Source organism: Lethenteron reissneri, chromosome 40 (genome assembly GCF_015708825.2).
Source record: "Lethenteron reissneri isolate LAM-NWPU_2019-01 chromosome 40, ASM1570882v1, whole genome shotgun sequence".
In the NCBI taxonomy this organism is placed as follows: Eukaryota; Metazoa; Chordata; class Hyperoartia; order Petromyzontiformes; family Petromyzontidae; genus Lethenteron; species Lethenteron reissneri.
Window position 1 is genome coordinate 9,000,889 of NC_083818.1, and position 24,932 is coordinate 9,025,820.

The 24,932-nt window shown below is 45.5% G+C and overlaps 1 protein-coding gene across 1 annotated transcript in view; it reads right to left on the bottom strand.

Annotated features, from left to right (window-relative positions):
* Nucleotides 1-24,932, bottom strand: part of LOC133352494 (ephrin type-A receptor 4-like) — a 107,880-nt gene that overhangs the window by 44,852 nt on the left and 38,096 nt on the right. Inside the window, exons 4-7 of the mRNA XM_061568176.1 lie at nucleotides 20,376-20,531; nucleotides 17,232-17,236; nucleotides 10,916-11,249; nucleotides 1,302-1,426 (exon numbers count right to left, since the gene is read on the bottom strand). Of these exons, the coding sequence (XP_061424160.1) occupies nucleotides 1,302-1,426; nucleotides 10,916-11,249; nucleotides 17,232-17,236; nucleotides 20,376-20,531 (620 nt within the window). The remainder of the gene's footprint in view (nucleotides 1-1,301; nucleotides 1,427-10,915; nucleotides 11,250-17,231; nucleotides 17,237-20,375; nucleotides 20,532-24,932) is intronic.

Below are 24,932 nucleotides of genomic sequence, written 5' to 3' on the forward strand. Positions count from 1 at the left end.
AAGGCATTATTCTAAATGTGGAGGGGAAACAACTGGAGGACCCGGAGAAAAATCCTTGTGACCACGGGGAGAGCATGCAAACTCCAAATATACAGGTGTCAAGGTCGGGATCGAACCCATGACCTGCTGTATATCAGGTGAGGTAGTTAACATCTCGCCACCATGGCATAAGCAAGCACTGGTAGGGCTGCACCTTGAGGACTTTGGTTGTATACCACACGCGCAAAATAATGCAATAAAAAAAAGTATTGGCCACACTTCCCAGAGCAGAGAATTTCTGAAAAAAGATGCCTCAAACTCAGTGAGGCCTTCCTAGGCATTTGAATTCTTGTAAAATTCATTACCATTATTGAATTGTGTATATTTATCTGTAATATGCCAGTTTGAAATGCTTGTTGATTCGAAACCCTAGTTCAAACAATGATAGCGCTACCACAACCAGGCCAGAGACCAGTAACCCCATGCCTGTCGATAATTAACATGTGACTGCTTATTACATTATTACTTATTACAGTTTATACACCACAACCAACTAATTATAGTCCGATCAAAGGCAACCAGAATGAATGTATGATATTACAGTTACGTCATAAACTCATGACAAGCTGACATTATTAAACTGCTAAGGTGTAACCTGATATGTGGATACTTTTAAACTTAAACTATACATATGAAACACAAAAAACAATGATCACCCCTCTGAAAGCATGAACATACTTTTTTTGGCAAGTACTGATGAACGAGCATCTATGAAGGCTGGCACAGCACAATAAAGCATAGTATGACCATACCAGGTACTCATTTAAGATTGAGTAGAACTATGGGAGGCCCACTACCGGTTCAGGTAATCGTAACTCATGTAAGCCATGGCCATGAGTTGAACTCGGGTCACCGGGTTCACAGCGCATTGTGCTAACTCTACTGCGCTCGACTTTCGAACGCAAAGACAGTGATTCCACCGTTGAGCCTCAACAGATTGTTGGGGCAAGTGCTGTTAGCGAGCAACTATGGAGGCCAGAACGACACACGAGGGGGCGGGTGGCCAGCACTATGCCGGGCCACCTTAGTCTACTGAGTGGCGATGTTTACGTACCACACCAGGTACCAATTAAAGGCTGCGTTGGCCTAGGGAAATCATATCTGGTCCAGTTAATCACCACTGGTGTTGGCTCTGAGTGAGAATCAAACTCGGGTTGCCGGGTTCATAAAGCAGCTGCGCAAACCAATGCTCCATCACTTGACACACACATGTATTCATTTATATATATACAATACATTCCAAAATTGTAAGACTTTCATACCTTCTCATAGTATTTGACCTCGTAGTCCAGAATGATTCCATTAGGCTGCTTGGGTTCGGCCCAGTTTAAAATGATTGCATCTTCCGAGATGAGACCCTTCTGGACGTCTGTGATGGGCGATGGTGCTGCAAACAATCCCAGGACAAGCATTGACACTATAAGTACATACATCTTTAATCAGCTGTGCGTGCGTGTGTGTGTGTGTGCTTTGTGATGGGCTCACCATACATTAGTAGTGAGTATACATTTGGCTAAACACCAACATGGCAAGCAAGGAAGACTTATAAACTAATTAAGTGATGTCACTACCCCTGGGAGCAATCTAAATATGTGAAGGATAAAGAAGTGCTGAATCAATTACTGGGGGAAATGGCCAAGGCAAGGTGCTTATTTCATTACATGCCTTATTACATTAGGTTGCAACCTTGACTTTCACATGTTTGGACAGGGCTTAGTATGTGCACTGCATAGTGATATGAAACCATATTGTTATATTTTCCACAATCGTTATTATTGTACTCAGTGGCAATATAATAATCAGCTTCATAATCATCATTGATGGTATCATCACCATCATTGGCATCTCGTTACTACATTGGCCAAATCATAAGTATTACTTTGCATGCAATCCACAATGTGTAATAGCGCGGCATTGTGCTTCCGACTAAATCAAAGGGAAAACAAAAATGCTCAAATGAGCATTGGGTAATGCATTTTGGTGTAGATGGTCCCAATTCAGTGTTTAAATTCCATATTACAATGACAGGGAGCAGTCAACCCAGGCAGTGCTCACGTGACTAACTTCAGAGAGAAAGATGGGTGAGCCCTTCCTCGGCAGGGATGTGAACTCGTGGTTGTATAATTGGATGGCTGCTGTCCCACATACTGAGCTGTGCCGTGTGGTTGGCTCTGTACCCTCAAGTTCAATATATCCCGTAATTGGCTGCGCCAAGTAACCTGTGCTTGGCTACGTAATTATCTGTCCCAATTATGTCAAAAAGGTGGTACAAATTGTTCAGACTGTGTTACGGCTCAAACTTTATTGGGGCCGCACTCATCTTTGTTGAAAGTCCTAAGCCAGAATATAAAATTCTACGTTTCCATGCTGGGGCCAGACTACAGAAGTACGACTGTTGCATATGCGTGCATTCAAATCTAGGAGACTGGCTGATGTGGAAACGTAGTCTGGTGTAGAGTCAGGGAATTCCGTTGCCTGCGGGTTGTAAGGGCTTTGAGTGAAAAATCTGTAAATCAATGGCCCAATTCACGTGTTGGTGAATGTTGCTTTTTGTCCGTTTTTTTTGGCAAAAACACGCCAATGTCTCTATCACCAACAATGGAGCAAATTCCCACAATGCAGTGTGTTACAACGGTGCCACCAAGAAGCGAATTGTGGCCCTCGGCACATAAGGCAAGAGGATCAAAGCCACCATGCAGAGGTTAGAGATTTAAATCCCAGTTGGAGGTTGTCTCAGGCCCAGTTTCTTTCCTTGGTCATATGAATGGACCACCCCTCTATGTAGCAAGCCAATGGTTGCTTTTTTTGTTTTATTATGACAGCATGGTTTCTGCCGTAGGAATGTGGAGTTATTATCACTGGCTCAACACTCTCTTGATTATGGAAAGTCACCTTCAATTTAATAGCGCAAATCGTTGCAGTCTGACATTCACAAATGTAGATTGACTCTTTAGTATGTTTTCGTTGACGAAAATGCGTTGGTTTAGAACGTGCTGCTGCAGTGAACTTGTACATAAAATAGGAGGTTTATTTGAAAAATAACATGTTTTATTTTTTTCCACATAAGGCCAATTAGCCAAACATTGAAATGCACCATTCCTCCCAGTGCTGTTATCAAAACCCTATTACGATTCATTAACTTGTTGTTTTACAGGTAGTTTGATTGATGAGTGGTCCGTTGAAAGGTATTTTCAAAGGATATCTGATTAAAAATAAACACATCAAACACTAATAATGGACAATTGAGGTATAACACTACCCTTTAGAATCCAATGTAACTGTATGTAGTTATTATTCATACATAATAGTCAACTTTGATATAGCCATTGCTTGATGTTGCATACATATGTATTAAATATACTGTGTGTATACCGAATATAAAGATCCCCTTCATAGCCTTAACAGACTGTTGGGTCAAGTGCTGCTAGTGAGCACCTATGGAGGGCAGCACTGCACACAAGGGGGTGCGTTAAGCCAGCTCCATGCCCAGCCACCTTTGTCTCCCGAGTGGCGATGTTAAGACACACCGCACCAGGTACTCATTTGAGGCTGAGTCGACCTAGAGGAGGCACTGGACCGGTTCAGGTAATCGTCACTAATGTTGGCCGTGAGCGGGAATGGAACGCGGGTTGCCGGGTTTGTAGAGCAGCGTGCTAACCGCTATGCCACGGTTCCCCATGTGCGCATATCAACAACTACAACCACCATTCGCCACTAAGTAGTGGTGGTGTCACCACGGCGTCTGTGCCAGGCTAAGTGCACTTTAAGGCCACATGAGGTATCGAACGATCGCTCGCAGGAGGTCACGGGACAGAACCAGGTGCCACGGGTCGACTGACTGAGATGACTGGCCGATGCACCACCTGTATACACAAACACGTAGTTTATATATACAGGTGGTAAATATACACAAACATGTACCAGCCAAATAGTCTTGGGGATTTTTTTTTTACAATTCCCACCAAACGAAATGTAAGGTTTATTAGAAGTCTTTGCAATAAGCCCACGGTAGGGTTCTTTGTGAATTTATGAGCCTTTTTTTTCTATCTAAAGAATATTTTATGTATCATCGTCTGTGAATTGTCCACTGCCCTAGTGTCCTCGAGAGCTGACACCCAACTCATTTACCCTTTGGTGCGGTGCGACTTAGGTGGAGGAGTCCAATAATGCCGGCCCAATATAATCTCATATACAAATAATAATGCGGGGATTCTTTCCTTATTATTAATATTATTTCAAACCATATTCCTGATTAGACGGCGTGTCTAGTTTGGCAGCATTGAATGAAAGCTTAATTCTCTTGTGCGTTGCAATGAAGGCGGATGATTCCACGCTTGAATAATAATTACTTCAATTTTTTAAATGAGTTTTTTTTTTTCCCATCGGGGATAGATCGACAGACACAACTATATCTTGACACACAGCATTGCACAGTTGTATGAAATTGTGACATTATCAGAATGCACTTTTTAAATAAAAATGTGTGTCTCAACGTCCAGATACCTTTTTTGCTCTGATACAAACTATATATTCATTGTATAATGTTTGGATATGGATTGCTTTGCGTGTATAGTAATGTAGTGATGATTACATTACTCTAAAATATTGGTGACTTAGAATCAATTCTAGCCATGCCCATCACGTGTTTAGTTTGTTGTCCTTCCCATACACCTCTGACTAGCATGGTTGGCTACATACGGTGCGAAGTTCAACATACATACAAAAGTTCATAATCAACGTTTTTGGGTTTAGATCGCGTTTATTTATAAATGTGTCGTAACCCTCCACCACCCGACACGGCCAATCAGTAAAAAAAAATGTGTCACGTTGACAAAGACAAATAGTTCACTGCTTTAGCCCACCGGTGTGTTGAAGCAACAACATTCACAATTTGAGTACGACGTTTCGCTGGTAATTGCAACCAGCATCATCGGGCAATTCTCCAGAATGGTGAGGCTCTCCTGTGTCTCCCGTTCTTATATAGAGCAGCAGCAGGGTGACGTCAGCATTAACTCATCAACTCATCAGGTGCAAAGATTCAAGGGGGGAGTGATTGTAATTATATACTAGATTAGTAATCAGGCTATTGTTACGATGCGAGTTGTAGATCAGTTCACCATGGAAATGGAGGTGAATAACACACTCCCGTTCCTGGATATTTTACTTGGGCATGGCCCAAACGGTAAAATAACACACAGCGTTTACAGAAAGCCAACGCACACTGATGCCTATCTGAATGCAGATTCGCATCATCACCCAGCTCAGAAATCCTCTCTTATCAAGACGCTCATACATCGGGCTAAAACAGTGTCAGATGGTGAAAGTCTAGTGAGATAGATTAAACATGTTAAAGAAGCACTAAGACAGAATGGCTACAATAATGCTCAAATTAACAGAGCACTAAAAGCCAAATCACGATCGCAAAGCAACACTGCTGAAAGCGATCAGATTATTAAAACAATAAAAATACCATTTATCTCAGGAGTAACTGATGCGTTGTGGCCGAAACGTCGTGAGAATTGTTTTATTATGTTTTATTTTTATTATTTTATTACTTCCCTTCTACGTGACTTTACCGAAAGAACCAAGAAGATGAATCCCTGCAGTCACGAAAGCTTTAAATCGAAAAAGTAACTGATAAATTAGCCCGTGTTTTGCAAAAGCAAAACATTACAGTAAGATTTGGTACAGTACACAAAATTCAACAACTAGTAACGTGCACTAAAGACGAATTACCTAAATTATCAACAGAAGGTGTATATCGGATAAATTGTGTATGTGGCAGATGCTATATTGGACAGACAGGGCGTAACGTTAGTGTAAGACTAAAAGTACACCAGAGAAATATTAAACTATCACAAACACAACTGTCGGCAGTAGCAGAACATGCATGCCAACAGGGACACTCAATTGATTTTGACAACGTGGAAGTGTTGTGTAAAACTAGTTACTACTGGCAAAGACTAATTAGAGAATCGATTGAAATTGAGAGAAACAGAAATAACTTTAATCGCTCAGACAGCTACAGGCTTAGTGCGGCCTGGAAGCGTATTATTAAATAAGATACATTACAATTACCTATAAGGGAAACAACCACTAACTGATTACTAATGTAGCATAATCACAATAAAACACATTCCAAATGATTACTAATCTACAACTCGCATCGTAACAATAGCCTGATTACTAATCTAGTATATAATTACAATCACTCCCCCCTTGAATCTTTGCACCTGATGAGTTGATGAGTTAATGATGACGTCACCCTGCTGCTGCTCTATATAAGAACGGGAGACACAGGAGAGCCTCACCATTCTGGCGAATTGCCCGATGATGCTGGTTGCAATTACCAGCGAAACGTCGTACTCAAATTGTAAATGTTGTTGCTTCAACACACCGGTGGGCTAAAGCAGTGAACTATTTGTCTTTGTCAACGTGACACATTTTTTACTGATTGGCCGTGTCGGGTGGTGGAGGGTTACGACACATTTATAAATAAACGCGATCTAAACCCAAAAACGTTGATTATGAATAACATTGGTCGCGAAAGCCTACGTGTTAAAATACATACAAAAGGTTTCTTAAGCTGGTCCAACTCTGTTATAGGTCGACTCAGCCTGAAATACGTACTCTAGTTCGCACTGTATCGTGCATCATCACTATCATCCCCACACATCACCTCTTACGCTCTGGCAGCTTGAATAGGTGCTTGCTAACAAACTAGCTACTGACAATGTGCATTGTGACGGTGGAGAGATTTGATCGGTCCTCGTGCGGGCGCTGGGCTGATTGTTACATCGTAAGATTGCGTGAGCTGGTGGTGGCTTGGGGAGGCTTTCATCCAGCAGTGGATTGACCATGGCTATTATTGATGATTATGATGTTCGTGATCATATGGGCAAGTGTCACTGCGGTCGGAATGCTATCCTAACAACTGAAAGGTTGTGAGTTCTAATCCCAGTTCGGGATTGACTTACCCATCTGCCCTCTGGGGTCAATACCACTTAATGCATCTTATTGATCTGACAATGCCCAGTACCTAACCTCGACACGACTAACGCTATTTAAGACGCACTTCTCTGCACACCAAAATATGCATCTCTCCGTCACGTGCAACAGTTGAGCGTGGACAATTAATGCCGATTATAGGAAAAGCAGATAGCGGGAAGAGTGGTTAGGAGGAGGTTGGCAAACGACGAGCTGTAGCGCTTAAACTGAACGGCGACTTGTGAAAACCCGCATCAATACCCGGCGTTTTATTCCCACGACCGAAATAATATTATCTCCCTTGCATGCAATACCCTTATGTTTTGGAATGTCTGATCATTACTTGAAATCACTGTTGCTGCAATAATATGCAAGAAGTCACTGCTATGAGCATTATCAAAACTGTAATTAGCACATGCTATGCTGTTACTTTTCGCTGGAGTATAACGTCAATGAGCTAATTCACTGGCGTGTTTTTTTTCTTACAGCATTTCGTGCTGCACTATACCATTATGGGTCATATTTATCGACAGGGGTGGGCGGAGTGGTGGCGCAGCGGTTAACGCACTGCGCTATGGACTCGGCAGCATGTCTTTGATTCCCCGTCACGGCTAACATCCGTGGCGAGTGATACCTCAGCCAGTAGCACGCCTCCCTACCCCTCTTTTTAACTGACCAGCATGGTGAATTATGGTCACACATTTTTCTCATTTGACTCCCACGGTGTTGGAAGACCTTGCTCCAGCAGTGGATTAACAACGCAACGCACATTTTGGACGGTAATATATCTAGAAACATAAATATATAACTCTTAAAATGTAGAACATTTTTTTGAATACCATGCCTTGTCATTTGTACACGTTCAAGCATTGCGTTGGAGCGAGCGCGCAGTACTGTGCTCAGCTGTAGTATCAGCGCCGTACAGCCTGTGACAGCACGGTCTGGTTCACTACACACCCCACTTAAGTGCAAAGCGTCTGTCTGGTCTTGAGGCTTGGTATACGGAGGAGAGTTGCCTGCATTGGAGTCTGTCTGGTTTTGGGGCTAGGTGTATGATTGGGGGTTGCCTGCATTGTGCTGTGTTGGTTTGCAGAATAAAACAAAATACTCACCTTGAAATCTTCCACTCTTGGGTACACAAAGGCACGTGTTGTATTTTTTAAACAATGCGCATCTCCTATTAGCGGCCACACGCTCGCTGCCTCGAGTGGAAAAGCGGGCGGGGGAGGAGATTTTGTCTCGGCTGGCAACATCATGCGCGTGTGTCATTCCACACTCGCGCGCACTGCTCTACAATCAAAATAAAGCCAGAAGAAAACTGGACTAAATTTCGATTTAAAGCTTTCGTGACTGCAGGGATTCATCTTCTTGGTTCTTTCGGTAAAGTCACGTAGAATGGAAATAATAGATGTATATATAAAATGAAATTCAATGGTAAACAATTCATCCAACTACAGCTCAGACTTGCACTCTTTTTCTTCTCTTCAAAGCGGAATTTAGCACTCGTAGGGTCGTATCAAAGCAGGTGATAGAACAGATGCTGAAAGGTCCACGACTATGCGTGCTCGTGAAGAATACCTTTGGGCCGAGTATCAGAACAAAGACGTACAATGAGTCGTATTTAAGATATTATCCGGCAAACATCGCAACAAGCTGTTGATGAATGTCATAAGACTGACATAATATATTTAGAATACCACGTGGTACATTGAACCTCTTAACCCCTCTCTCAGATATTAGCATTGTGTGTGTTCTTGATCAAGAGTGTCACTTCCGAGTGCTTTGGACGTGACAGCGTAGAGACAAATAAAGACTCGATATGCAGATTCTGCACGTATTGCTCACGAGTTTGTGGAACTCGCCCGATTCTAGAGTGATCAGCCAATTCCCCCCGCCCCTGCCCCCCTCCTTGTGCTAAAAGACTGAAGAGTGTGCACGCATTTTTTTTTGCCCTGGCTTGAGCAAAGCAACGACGATTGTTGTGCGGAGAGACTGGCTGTCCCCTCTCCCGTAATATAGAAATGTGGAATTTCCACTGCTGGCTCAAGCCAAACCACCAGCGAGCTACATTGGAGGCTGCAGAAGTAAAAACAAAATTGACACGGGGGGGGGGGGGGGGAATAGTCAACTTTGGCAAGTCGAGGAGTCAACGTATTCCCACGCTAAATCAAGACATTATACACCGGTGAGTCGTTGGAGAAATTGTACATTTACGTGGCGGGAAACAACACTCCATTGAACCACGTTTCATATTTGGGCAGCAGAGGATAAAAAGCCATTTGTCTGAGGTTTTTGCAGCCTACTGGTAAATGGACCTGGTGCCTCGGGATTGCAAATATCGTGCACATTGCCAGCCCACGCAGAGAGAGAGAGCGGTGGTTTCATCAGCGCACACACACACAACACCATATTAGTGCTGTCAATCCTGATATAATCTTGCCAGGTGATATTGCAGCGAGCTCAGACTCCAGGTTTGAGGGTCAGCTCTGTCAATCCGATCGTTCCTCTGGGATCCTTGAAATTAGTACCATCGCTGTGGCTGTTACATGGTCACACTAGTACTTGCCATAGGAATGTGTGATTTGCACTACTAGATTGAGACTGCCAGTGAGGATACATAGCACCTGCTCCTCATTTTGGTATGTGGGGAGACAAAAACACACACCTTTGAGGCTTTTAATATCTTGTTTTAAAAGCTTTACGATTGCCCATTGTATGCAGAGAGAAAGCAGGACGTGCCTGCACACTTGTCTATGCGCGGGGCCTACGCCAATATTGCATTTTTCATTCTCTCCCGATATTGATTCATCTATTATATATCGCTGGCACTTTCTCGTGCATGGGTTTATTGCCATGCTCTTTCCTCCACACTTCTTTATTACCACGGCACAAGCACGTGAATCCGTCAACTTCTTCCGAAGACAGTGCCGTTGAAACCTACCAGAGCAAGCTGCCCTGCTAAGGTACTCATACTGTACGGCATTCGTATGATTTATAAAAAAAAAAATCAAGGGGATACAACATGATATTTACTTTTTAAAAAGTACAGCATTATCATTTATGCATTAACTCAAAGAGGCGGTTGCCATCGATGAATTAATTGATGAATGGAGCTTAGGCCCCATTCACAGCACGATGACAATATTAGTGTTAAACAAAAGCAAAACGGTGGAGGTGACTTCGTGCGAAAATGAACATTGAGAGGTGTTGCTCATCTCAAATTTAACAGCCCTGAGACATTGAGAGAGTGATGTACATTGCACATTCATATGGTGGCGTGAGTCTCTTCACAGGACAACCACTGTTGACTTCCCCACAAAGAGGTTCTTGATTTATGGACCGCAGAGGGATGATGGGCTTAGTCAACCACCAGCTAGTATTTGACATCATAACCTTTCGATTGCCAGCTGCTCGCTTTACCGCTGAGCCACGTGGCAATTGAACTCTCTGGTCTGGTTTTGGATTATCTGGCACGATGTCTTTCCATTTCACTTCACTCCCAAGTTTCTGGAAAATTGTTTTCGAAAAGTGAAATTGAGAAGGTCACTTTCTGCCCCTATTATACAGCACTGCGGGCTGCTGCTGCTGCTGTCATTGTCCATTGGTCAGAAAGCCGAGCCTAATCAGAGTTAAGAACCGGCAGCAGCAACATCAACAGCCACTGGATTACAAATCACGAATGGTGAAAAAATAAAAAAAACACTTTACATTTTTTTTCTTACCAGATATGGCCCACTGAGCTATGCAGCTCTTTTTCAGAAGCGTCCTGGCCATCACAAATGACAACTCAACGAAGTCGCTTGACATCACGTGGAAATTGACAGCAGCCAAACACCCTAAACGCACGTCGATTCTGAGCGCGGAGAGAGAGCGGGGCGCGTGGTCTCACCGGCCTGGTTGGTGGTGACGTTGACGGCGGCGAACCGCGATGGGACTCCGCTCAGCTCCGACACTCCGTTGTTGCCGTGCACCTCGAAGGTGTAGTTGGTGTGCGCCAGCAGGTCGCGCACCACCACCGACGTGTTCAGCAGCCGCGCCTGCCGCGGCAGGAACCTCACGGCGGTGCCGCACGGCGCGCAGACGCCCGCCGACTCCGAGGGGCACCGGCGGCACACGATGGAGTAGCTGACGTCGCGGCGGCCGCCCGTCTCGCCCGGCGGGCTCCACTCCAGCGTCACCGACGTCTCGTTCACGTTCGAGATGACGTTCCCCGGGGCGGACGGCTGGCCCTGGCGGGGCGGGCCGCGGAAAGGACGCACGCGCGGCGATGGTCAGCGATCTCGAGCGGCGATTAGCGGCCAGGGTCGGCGAGGTTGTTCAAATCTAGCTGCCGCGCGGTGCCCTTTGGAACGCCGTCTTGAGAGAGTACGTCCACCGGAGAGATGGAGCAATGGATTCGGCTCGTGCACAGGTGCTGCTGGGTGGATTATTACACGATCAGTGGGGGATGCGGCAGCTTGCGAGGGGTGGGCCTTTAGCATGGCTGATGATGCTGATGATTTATTAGCAACGGTCTCCGTGTGCTTATTCTTGCAGCGGGGGCTTTTGTATAGGGAAGGGAGCAGGTGGAATGCCTCTTGCTAAGGAAGGCGTGTTTGTTTAATCATGTCCTCGGTGCAGATTTATTATCAGGCAGACCAACGAAGGGGGGCTTAACGGGGTCGCAGGCTGGTGAACTTTAAAACTCGCTGAATGCCTACGAGAACTCAAGATCACCCATCCATGCAACATACACAAGCGTAGGAGCCAAATACCTCATTATAATGAGCAGGGTAAGGGAGTAAAGGTTTCCTGCATCCCCATTCATCAATATCCCCTGTACAATGATTTGCATACCGCTGTGTTGGATTCAAAATCAGACCTAGGAAATATAAAACACACGCGACTGAACACACAGGGTTGTTGGATCACATAGAGAATGAGAGCCGCAGTGTGCACTTGGTGGGAAGTCAACAGTGGTAAGCTTTAATATGGACTGGCCCCCACCATGAGAATGTGGAAATGTCCCCGCGGGCCTTAAGGCTGTCGAACGTCCCGTTGGTTGTGTGGGTTGCGTGTGCACCGAGGCAATCTGACTTTGGGGCTTTATCAACGGCGCCGCTGGCAGAGGTCATTGGCTTGCCAGGGGCTCCAAAGCGAGGTTCCGCTGTTGCGTTGAACTTTTGGGCGCAGCAGTTAAGGAAGCAGCCGGGTTAATGTTACGTAATGATGATAATAACTGGCTTGGCTCAGGAGTGCAATGATCAATGTCTGCATGCCTGAGCTTGCTGCGTTTGACTCCAAACGCAAAACCAGTGTAAAGGCAATGAGAGTAGCATAATGAGCATTTTGTCCTGAATATTTAGTTTAACGAGTAGGCTTTTGCGACCAATATTATTCATAATAAAGTTAGTTAGGTTAGATCGCGTAACCCACCACCACCCGACACAGCCAATTATTAAGACATGTCACGTGAACAAAACGCGCCACTGGGATGTTGGAGAGTCAATTATGAAAAATCACCCAACGAAGCTGGTTGTAACCACCAGCGAAACTTCATACTTACATTGTGAATGTTGTGGCTTCACTCTCCAACACACCGGTGTGCTGGAGAAGTTAACGAATTTGGGCCGTTTCGTTCACGCGACAAAACATACCAATTGGCCGTGTCGGGTGGTGGCGAGTTAACGACACACTTATGGGTTCACGTGATCTCAGCCGTGGGTTGTGCTGCACAGCTCAGCGGTGCGTTTTTTGGGACTGACGTTCCCGAGGAAGCTTCTGGCACGCGGAGCAAAACGTTGGCCGCTATGCCGAACAAAGTGCGCGTGTGCATGGAATTCGCTTTTCACACCACCGCCTTTCACACCAAGGCAGCAGACATCAGTGCTGATCGCAGCGGACATCGCGGCTATCGCGATTTCCACCTGAAGACGGGCACTTGCGTTGCGTCCGAAACGGCGTGATTTATTTTGTTCAATTTCTACCTACGTGACTTTACCGAAATAACTAAAGTGTATGGATTCCTGCAGTCACGAAAGCTACAACTCAAGATCGTGAAATAGCTTGTACGTGGAACGCATGCGACTGCTACTTGCGTCGCGCGCAATTGCAGCTATTGCGAGAGACATACGGTGCTTTGAGAGGGAACGTTCAAGCTCATTGAGAAGACTTTAGGGGGCATTGTTTCAAGGGATCTGGTCTTGAGAGCACTCGATAATCAACCAATTACGCTTAACTCTTTAACAACAGCAGCAACAACAACAGCAGCAGATAGATTGGTGAACAAACTTCAAAAACACTCTCCACTGCTTCGAGTTCCGATCAATAGGCAATATCAACAGGTCCAATGCAATAACAAAAGGGGCATTTGGAAGCAGAGGCTAAGTAATTAATGTCCCGATTTGTTTCAATGATAACAAGTGGATTATTAAGCCGCGTGCTTTTTGAAGTCGCAGTGATAAGAAAGCCCCGCTTCCAGTTTGATTGATTCGGATTCAAACCTGTCCTGTGTTTGTGCTCGGGATACCAACCTACGTCTTATCTAAAACCTTTTTCTCACATCTTGAGCTCGCCACTTATCCCTTGGAAATAAACCGGAGCGAGGATTGATGTGTATCATTGTTAAAAAAAATAAAGGAAGTTTTTTTTTCTTCATTAGAAGAACACGGAAAGCTTTATATTGCAAGTGATGAAGACAAAAAAACAACCCGCTATAGCCGAAAACGGTGTTAGGATAAGTGTTGTTAGTGAGCAGCCTATTAAGGCCTGCACATCACACAAGGGTGTGGGTGGGTTGTCAGCACCATGGCCGGCAGCCTTTGTCACTCCAAAGCTGATGTTTACACACCGTACCAGATTATAATTTACGGCTGAGTCAACCTAGGGGAGACCGAATATCAGTTCAGATAATTGTCATAGGTGTTGGCCGTGAGTGGGAATCGAACTCGGGTTCGTAGCGTGGCGCACTAACCGCTACACTACCGTAGCCCCGCACACACACATACAGACACGCAGACACAGAGACAAAGATACACAGATGCATGCAAACACAGACACATATCTCCCGTATAGCCTTAACAGGCTGTTGGGGCAAGTGCTGTATAGCAAGGAACTATGAAGGCCGGTAAAGTACACGAAGGGGTGGGTGGCCAACACCACGCCCGGCCGCCTTTGTCTCCCCAGTGGTGATGCTCACACTCCATACCAGGTACTTATTTGAGGCTGAATCGACCTAGGGGAGGCTCAGGACCGGTTCAAATATTCGTCACCGGTGTTGACGCGCTAACCGCTACACCACCACTCCCCACATGCATGCACACACAGACATAGACGTGTATGCACACATACACACACAGAACTCCCCTACTCTCAACCCCACCTCGTGTATCTGCAGCCTTTCATCGCACAGCCACGAAAGTGCCCAAATCACACCAGGTCTCTGAACAGCGAAGCTTAATGGAACCCGGTTTGTGTTTGCAAGGGAGGACTGCCTGTGAATGCCAGGTGTTGCAGGCTTGGGATGCAGGGTCATCTGAAGATAGCAGATTCCAAGAACACAGGATGAGATGTTACTATCCTTTGTGCAAGCACTTCCAAGAGTTCATGAAGAGTGAGCCTGGTGAAATTTGGGGAGCGCATCGTCAGTAGTGTACCTTTGGTTTCTAGGGTGTTTCGGCCTTTCACACTATACACCCTCCCCAAAGGCGGCCAGCGACAGGGTGATCAATCCTACGCTTGCGTCCCATTCCCAATTAGTCATAGGAGTTGCCTTGTTGTTGATAGCCAACATCCCATATATCAATGGAATTCTTGAATTCATCTGTGTGGATCGTGGGAGCGTTTCCCCCCTCTCATATGCGTGGTGAGGTTTAATCCAGGTACCCTCATTTCCTCCCACGTGCCAAATAAAATACTCAGTATCGAAGTTAACCAAGCCCATGAAAAATACAGGGTGTATGAAAAAGATAGGACCCGATTTGAAATCGCTATATCTTTGAAATTCGGTCCTTGTTTTTGAAACACCCTGTAAGACTAGGTTTTGCCCTTTCTGGCAATCAAACAGGTGTTCAAACAGCAAATAGATACGTTTTGCAAGGAATCAAGCCTGCATTAAGCACACGGACTTGTGGTGAACATGCAAACAAACATGCTCTGATAATATTTGGCATTGTCTTTGGAACTGATTGGTCTGCACCAGAGACACTGTGTAGAACCAAACAGTTTCAAAGACAATGCATATACAGAATTATCAGAGTAGGTCTGTTTGCATGTACACCACAAGTACGTGTGGTGAATGCAGGCTTGATCCCTTGCAAACTGTTTATATTTGTTGTTTGAACATCATCTTAACACCTGCTTGGTTGCCATGAACTGGTAAAACCGAGTCTTATGTTTCATCCTTTGATACTGGGGAAAAAAAGATCCCATGATCTAACCAAACGCATTGCTCTCCTCGGTAAATGATAACGGATTGTTAGTGTTATTGTTATTATTTTATCATTTCGTGTCCAGCACAATAACTCTGGCCACCTCTGCCTCCCTTGTGCAACCACCGTTACACGCATGCCACGTGTTTATTGCATAGGCGGAGTCCAACCGAAGGGATTCCTGAAACAACAACAGCAAAATATATTTGCGTTGCATCACGGCGCAATTCTGCACCGTGTGTTTAATGCAAGGCAGCGTCATGACAAATTGATTGCCCGTGCTGCTAAATTGCGGACAATCGAAGCAACGCAGCTTCATAGCAGTGCGTAAATCACAATGTTGCACGCGTGAGCTGTGCATACAGGCGCGTGTACGTTTGCCTGTGTGAGTGGCTGTGTGGAGCGGTGGTGCAGGGGTTAGCACGCCACGCTGTGGAAGCTGCGCAGAAAAAAAAAACCGGACTTCGACTCCCGCTCACGACCAATAACAGTGGCGAATGTTTGATCTGGTCGTGGGCCTCCCCCTAGGTCGACTCGGCCTCAAATGAGTACCTGGTGCGGTGTGTGATCATCAGCACTGGGGAGACAAAGGCGGCCGGGAGCGGTGCTGGCCACCCATCCCCTCGTGTGCCGTGCCGCCCTCTCGGCGGTGCTCGCTAACAGCACTTGCCCCAACAGTCTGTTGAAGTATAGTAATAGGTTTTTACCCTTTCAACTGGTACAAAAACACGGTTTTTGAGTTGTACGCCTATTGGGGTCATCTGGTCCAACACCAATGGAGACTAGGCTCTAAGAAAAGCTGTCTCGGGTGTGGATCAATCAACTTCAAGGACAGTGCATATCATTATCAGAGTTGTTTCTTTTGTTTGCATTTTGACTGCTTGTGTTGTGGTTATTGCAAACATGATGCCTTGTATAAAGGTGTCAGTTTTTGTACCAGTTGAAAGAGGTAAAAACCTATTACTATATTTTGCCACTGGTAAAGGAGATGTCTCATAGTATGTTGAAGGCTACACTGGGCACCTTTGTCATTGCCGGTGTGTGTGCACGCGTGTTCATGCGGTCTGCAAATCCGGCGTATCATATTCCGCTGCCCATGCGGGAGCCACGGGGAGAGCGCTCGCGCAGTCGGTGCGCGTGCTCATTCGGTTCGCAGAATGCGGCCGGGTCGTTCTAATTTTACCATCCGCAGCTGGCAACGAGAGGCATTTTAATGATCCCGAAACAGCTGCGGCAAGCGTGGAACTTCCATTGTGCCGCACGACGCAGAGTACAGCGTGCAATGATTACACCTAGACTAGAGCAGCAGACAACAGGGCATTATATAACAGAACGTAACATTGTATTATATAACATTGTATCGTGCAACATTGTGCATGCCCTGTGTATACATTTAACCGATTCCAGCCAAAACATTTAAAAGAGTCTGCAAAGGCTTCTTACAATTATTTGGTTTCCGTTTTGTCAATCCATTCCTGTACGGGGGACCCCTCCGTACACTGTGGCAGTCATCGCAATTGTTGATCCATACCTCACCTCACTGGCCAGAGCAGGTCAGTGAGGCAGAGATGTGTCCATGACCGGTTCAGATTTCACTTGCTGCTGAAGTTAGCCATGGCTCGCTCATTGACCACGTGTGTGTGTCTGCGTGAGTGCACAGTTTAATCAAGCTCGCTCAATCTGCTGTCTTGTTATAGTGGGGAGCGGTGGTGCAGTGGTCAGCGCGCTGCGCTACGAACCCGGCGTACCCGAGTTCGATTACCGCTCGCGGTCAACACCGGTGACGATTATCTGAACGGGTCCTGGGCCTCCTCCAAGGTCGACTCAGCCTCAAATGAGTACCTGGTGTGGTGTGTAAACACCGCCACTGGGGAGACAAAGGCGGTCGGGCGTGGTGCTAGCCAACCTCCCCCTCGTTTACCGTTCCAGCCGTCATATGTGCTCGCTAACAGCACTTGCCCCAACAGTCTGTTAAGGCTATATGGGGGATCTGTAGCTTTGTCAGTGCATGCTTTTGTTGAGCTTGCTCAATCTGCTGTCTTGTTCGAGTTGTTGAATATTGGATGACATCTGTATGGGAATGCCTTGTATTTTGTGTACGGCAGGAAAGCAGAATGCATGGGGAAGCTCCATGCATTCTGACGGGTAAACGCTCAGACATTGAATTTTTATTTAAAGCTTTCGTGACTGCAGGGATTCATATTCTTGGTTCTTTCGGTAAAGTCTCGTAGAAGGGAAATAAAGTAATATTAATATTTGTTATATTAATATTATTTTATTATTTCCCTAAATATTGTTTTATCTTTATATTATTTTATTATTTACCTTCTACGTGGCTTTACCGAAAGAACCAATAATACTCAGACATTGCACAGAACATCAGGAACTCTACTTGCTCGACTCCTCACGGCAACACTTTCATTGCCTTGCACATTTAAGAGTTCCACCTCTGTGGGAACCGCCAAACCTTTCGCCATTATTTGCTGATCCTCCTAAGTGCAAGCTCGTGTTGAATGTCATCAAGGGCGAATATTCATTGGCGATTGAAAGCAGAGACACATCCACCCACTCCCACAACTCCCCGGAATCTGTCTCTACGGCGTGGTTCAAGTTACATGCTCGTGTTGGCAAGCACAAATGGCACATTACTATTTTTTTCTCACAGGTCAGCCAATCACATGTGTACACCCTTCATACACAACCCTCTGATGGGAAAGCAATTATTTAATCATAAACAAACATGCGTGTACTTTTTGTAATACTTTCTACAGATTGCAATGCGTTTGTGCCAGAGAGATGTGCATTTAGCCCATTCGAAGAAACAATATGTACACTTCAGGTTGCTTAAGAGTATAAAAGAAATGCATTTTTGGGGGATGCGCAGACCATTTTAGCGTTAGCCTGGTCAACACTTAGCTAAGTGAACCTCCTTGGTTTCCGCAGTCGAATAAGATGAAATACTTAGGTACGAAGAGCCAAAGCCGTGTGATCAACATTCGTATTTGAGGACCAATTGCATGTGCACGGGCAGTTTTAATCGCCGGATCAGCGAGTGCCTATGTCCAAACGTGTTATGGGAAAATGTTCAGCACTTGAACCAGTGGTGGAAATGGTGGGGCCCAGTATACCACAGGATCATATCCAATACACATTTTGAAATCGTTGTTTGAAGAAATATGAAATGTGTTGCGGCACAGAAAGCAATATGCCCGAATTTAAATTGCATTTTCGAATGCTATTTTAAGCATCATACAATGCCCAGTCATACGAGTCATGCTGGGTCTTAATTATATTATTATTCACAGAGCATTCAGATGAAATGGGGTTAAATGTGTGGCCCTGATGCAATCTCGAATGCGTAACGATTAATCAGCTAAATTTTGTACTTAGGTAGAATTTATATGTAAAAGAAATTGAAAGGTGTTATATCATGCCTTGCAATCCAAGTCCGTAATTGTCTGCCAAGTCATTAAAAGTTTACCCTTGTCCCCTAATGCATCCACACTGGCTCTGAATGGCTGCTGTTCAAATTCGCACGCAAGTACAATTCTGCTTGAAGTAATGAGATGTCAGAGCTCCATCTGTTTGAAAGTCATCGCCACAAGTTAAATGTGCTCGTACCCGTGGTATAATAGTGGTGAAATTAGGCATCCTAAACCAGATCAGCGCTTATCAACGCAGCCTCGACAAATTCCTGTTCATTTGAACGATGGCAGCTGCGGGGTTTTCATTGCTTCATTAAAAGAAACACTGCAACATAAACACATCGAAGTAGAATTGCTTTTCGTTACTAAAGCTGATGCTTCGCCCGTCTCATGCTAATTGCAAATGACTTGAAAATAAAGTTTTTTTTGTTTGTTAAATACACAATAGCCGTTCTAAGAGCATGCATTTGTAAACTGCATACGATTAACACGAACACATCCTTTATTTTGTCTGGGAAAACCTCATTGAGTGTCGAGACTCTTGCTCGGCAATAACTTGAATACGTGTGTTTGGCATGCAATGGGGACCTACTAAGGGCAGCACAATGATACGCATCTGGAATGTTCAATGAAGCTCTAAGGATGTAAAATGCATCAACACTTTAAGAAATACATCAGTGAATGTCCGGACGCATTTCCGTTGAGTCCTGATTCAGGACATTTGACCAAATTCGTTGATTTATGGTTTGCGTTTTTTTGTTCACGAGACTTTCTCGGAGAAAACCCAATTTAAACAAGGGGGGAGAACACTCAACCTCTGTACAGATCGACCAACAAACTACTTGCTCTACTGTTTCTATGGCCTCCTTGTATTTACACACAACGACCACAATCTATGCATGATCCACCAAATCCCTCATCGAAGCTGCAACATCATAGGTGTGCTAACCGCTAAACGCTGGATGCAAACGTTCGGTTTTAGTGAGTGGATTTCGTAACGCTGTTCAAAACGCGTTTGTCCTTCAAAGCGATTTGCCAGCGATAATAACATTACCGTCTGAGCTGCAAAACGAGATGACATGATATACCGTATACGCAAATTATAAATGCATCACCGAATAACGATGTTTCATCTCCCTCGGTGCACTACAGGCCGCGGGAGCGTAACTCGATTATCTCAAACCGCCACCGCACGTTGAACGAGACTCGCCGATTTTGCGCCGTCATCGTCGCGCTTGGCGATTTCCATCCACAACTTTACTCACCGTCGACTCAAACAAACGAACAACAAAACGCCTCGTCGACAAGTGTTGTCGACCGGCGCCGGGCAGCGCACGCGGGGTGAAGCAGAACTTTGCAGGTTGGATGTTGACTGCGACAGCTGGTGTGTACGCACCTGGTGTGTACGCACCTGGTGTGTACGCACGTGGTGTGTACGCACGTGGTGTATACGCACTTCTTCCGCGCGCCGTACATGGCCAAACTGTGCCAAATGGGAGGTGCGGGGTGAACGTACTTGCGCAGGCCACAGACTGGGGGTCGGTTTTTGGCCGGAAGTATCCGTCCTCGCAGCTGCACGACGCGGCTCCCCGGGCACGGGCGGAGCTGTGCGGAGGACACTTGGAGCAGGAATTGTCTCCGGCAAACTCCTTGTAGAAGCCCCGCTCGCAAGCTGCACACCCAGAGGACAACCGGGAGGGCGCAACGTCAGGCAGAGCGAGGGTTGACGCACATTCAGTCTGTGTTTTGTTTGTGTTTTTTACGTCAAACGCACGGTTTATGGCAAGCTCAATGGCACGGCGATTGTCTCCCCCATCAAAACGAGGCACGGGGCTGGAGCTCATCGCCCATACGTGGTGCCACAAGAGACAATAGACGAACATTCTTATCTAAAGACCTGAGTGTGGGAAGCGAATACACCTGCTTTTAAGACTTGAATGAGATTGAAACGGAAGGTCCCTGTGCCCTGTTGGGACACTTTTTGTTTTGTGTTGGCCCATCTTTGACATTTGCACTAAGTCCTAGGTGGAGGTCAAAGTGCAGCCCTCTAATTCACTTCCCCATACAACCGCAGGCAAAAGCACCTCCATGAGTGGGAGCTCTCCAGATGTATGTATACATACATCTGACCTAATTTAAAAAAAACCTGTATTATGTATGTATGCATATTGAACTTATTTCGCACCGTACGTAGCCAACCGTGCTCAACGGAGGCATGGGGGAAGGACAACAAACTAAACACAAACGGCAGTTCTACAGAAATTAGTTTGAAATCTAGAACACCTTGTTGGCTTGATGTCTTCGAAAATGAGTGAGTACCCACATTTTACCGCACTACACACGACCTGTTGATTGACTAACTGTGTTGCACCCATTGCCGCAAAATGGGTGGACAGAGGCAAGGGGGATTCAAGAAACTTCCACCATTGCTTCAACTGCCTCACTGCAGGAGATCAAACGAGCATCCTTTGGATTGTAAGTTTCTAATGCCCAACCATGAAACCATGGCAGTATCCCACGCATGTGCCAGCGATTTTATTTTCAGCACGAGCGAACGTCATTCGCATTCAGTTGAGTCCGCACTCGTGGCAGTGAGGCACTCCGTAGTTAATGGGCCTGTCGAGATTCCAGTACTTAATCCAACGGTAGTAAGTATTTCCCTGTGGGGGGAAACTGTGAAGCTTCATTATTATTATTATTATTTTGCTGAAGTTTGACAATAACCGTTGCATGCCGTGAATTTGCAGAACAGGACTGTGCAACCATTCAACATTAATGCATCTGTGTTCTGCAAGTCTAAGTAAACGCTGTCCCGCTGTGCAGCGGAGAATCATTCCGCTGAATGAACATTGCTGCGGATTCCCCGAGGCCTGAACAGAATGTATCAGGGTGCGTGAAAGAGTGGAGGTCGCTGTCCAATGCGAACCAACATTGGTTGCTGCAGTTCAGCGTCCTGCATTGAACGGAGGCTCCATACGTTGTGACTATAGTGAATATGGATTTAGCAATATATTTTAATTAATCAACGTCAAAGAATTAAAGTTAAAGGGTCTCCGCGCTCGAAATAACGCTGGGCTATGCCCGTCTCTGATGGAAGTCTTGACTTAGTCGTGGAAATTACACTATTCCCATTATGAGAACAAGGAAATCCATAGCAACCACTGTGCCTGCCATCACGTGGTCCTCGTTTCTACCAATCCAGAATTAGAGTCTTGAATTATCCTGGATAAATCCGATGAGCTATGCAGCTCTTTTTTCACAGTTGTCCAGTAGGGTGGGTCAGAATCCCTGGAGGGATGACCAGGATGTTAACTCATTGCCCCTGCAATTGCAAGGAGGGGCAATTTTGATGACATTACTGCCAGATCAGACATTATTTTCCATGTATAATTGCTGGCAATCATAATTCTAATTAAATATAATTAATATAGTGTCTAAATAATGTAATGTTCTTTAGATGCGTTGTTTCCCGTGATCGTGCTGTACATCTCTCTGATGTGTTTTATACCACGTGTTGTACAACACGAAAACGCATCGGAAAAGCACATCGTACATAGAAAACCCGGTATTACCTAAACACACGTCAAAGAGGCACAGATTTTTTTCTTCTTCTTAAAATGGAACAAATTAAGGGGAGTAAAATAACCACCGCAAGCCACCCTCAATGATGGCGATTGTATCATTGTAGGCGATCACAGGATTCACACACCTACAAATGGTGTGTGAAGCTCTTTCAAGATTAACATCAGATATCAAGTAACTGGACGGTGGTGAGACGGTGAGTTTAAAAGCCACCAAGTCCTTGTCACATGCCACCTCTTTGGCGAGCACTAAAACCGCAGCGGGCAAATGAAGACGCGGCTTACTTGCCAGACACTCGCTCGACAGAATGTCCTGAAATGTATTCATAGTGCGTTCTTCGCGTGTTCTTTTTGTTGCACGAGCAAAAGTGTAGGCACACCCACGGGCCGTCTGATATATTGACAAGGGTATCGATAAATCTGCGGCCGTTGCATAATTCAGAGACGAAATGTGTGTGCGCCGGGCGACAGAGGCAATGCCAGTCTCCTCGAGGTGAGCGAGCTTAACTGAAATGTGAATGTGTCTCGTGTGCAGCCCGGCACGCATTAACTAATGTAAACCTGTCAGAGCACTCTCACATTAATGCGTTTAATGTTGTCCTTCATGTTATAATATGACATCGACCTTCTGACAGCCAGTGCCTGCACACAACATCATCACAAATGCAGAGTTCAATGACAGATGGGTCCCAATTCATTGCCATTCTAATGTGTACGTTTGAACTTCTTTTGCACAGTACGTAGCCAATCTTGCTCATCGGGGTTGTGAGTACTAAAGGTTACCCATCCATAGACGAACTGAGAGGGTGAATCTTGCATGGACCTCCAGTTAATACAACATAGATTTAGCACACGTAAAAAAATATTTATATTCAGTGCTTACTAAGTCGACCTAAAAGGGAATGTTAAAGGCACAAGCTTGTAATTGCTTGTGCATGCAACAGCTTGCGAAAGGGGCCTCCACTACGGGAACCCCTTTAGAGAGTATCTTGGCAAAATCTTCCACAAGGCCAGACATGTTTGTCCACACGTGACTTGCCAATCAAGTAACTGTAGCAGACGCATGGATACTGCCCTAGTTGGGTGGACAGAGGCCCTACATAGCCAATTGGAGGCGCGGGGGAAGGTCAACAAACTAAACACAAACAGCAGTTCTAAATAAATGAGTTTTCAGTCTGGATTTGAAAGTGCATAGCTTCAGTGGCTTCGTAAAACATCGGAGGGAAGAGCGTTCCAGACAGCCGCAGAATCGCATCTGAAAGCGCCGCGCGATGCGGTGATCACCGTCTTTGTTAGTTGGGCTCTGCGAGCGTGACTGGAGTTCGAGCGATGGTTTATGCTCCTTGACGAGATGAGCAACGCATCGTGGTTCATTTGTGGCGAGCACTTTGTGTGTGTAATGAGTGCTGCACACAAACTTGAAAGTCTGCTGTCACTTGGATGGTACATTAAGCCTCGCTGCCAAAGTTGCTTTCAAACTCTCAACAAAATAGACTCCAAACTTTCAAGATCGCGCGATGCTCTCAGACAGAACAGTTGCTTTGTGCCAATGTCACGGTCAAAGCATGCACCTGCTGACATTCATCAATGCAATTAGGAAATAATCCCACGTACAAACATCGTCTCAGTGTAAACAAGACGCCCTCGCTATCCGGTGAACATTGTCCATTAGGTAAAACCAACACTACAGCTGCAGAATTATAATTACACAGTCATCCTTTCAAAACGATTAAGACTGATAAGGGGGAAAATACCACACCATATATTGAAATTAAACTCTATGTTTGTTTTCAATTGGGTAGACAACACTTTGGCAGGAGGGCTGGTGAGATGTTGAACCGCCAATCCAAGTACAGAATCCTGGTCCCTAGAGTTCCCACCTGGTTAAAACAAAAGAAACTGAAAGTGTTTATCTCTCTATCTCTTCAATCGAGCATTGGGTACTACTGTCCGTGTAAATTGTCAGCTCCGAGCCGATGGACGTGAGCTTTCTCCTGCTTCCATCTCGCTCCCTTTATGGAGATCACTGGGTCCATGAACTTCTGGCAACAGCAACAGCAAGTCCTCCACTGTTGGCGATCATCACATCCCATCTGCTGCTGCCGTTTCCACGTCATTACTCTCCATTCTCGTGCCCCGTCAACCCCATCAGTCAAACGTGTTGTCGGTCATACTCGCATCGCCCCTTGCTTGTTTTCTGGATTCCTGTTTGGTGGCATTCATCTGACCTGTGGGCACGAGCATCACCACCATTCGTATGGCAGTGGCCAGTCTCTCCAAAACACAACCACTGGCCATCGAACAAAGACGGTCACCGCATGCTTTCAGATGCACTTCTGCGGCCGTCTGGAACGCTCTTCCTTCCGACATTGAGAAGCCACTGGAGCTATGCACTTTCCCATCTTGACTGAAAGCGAATTTCTTTGTAACTGCTTTATGTGTTATTTTGCTCCCCTTCCCCCGCACCTCCAATTCACACAATTGGCTACGTA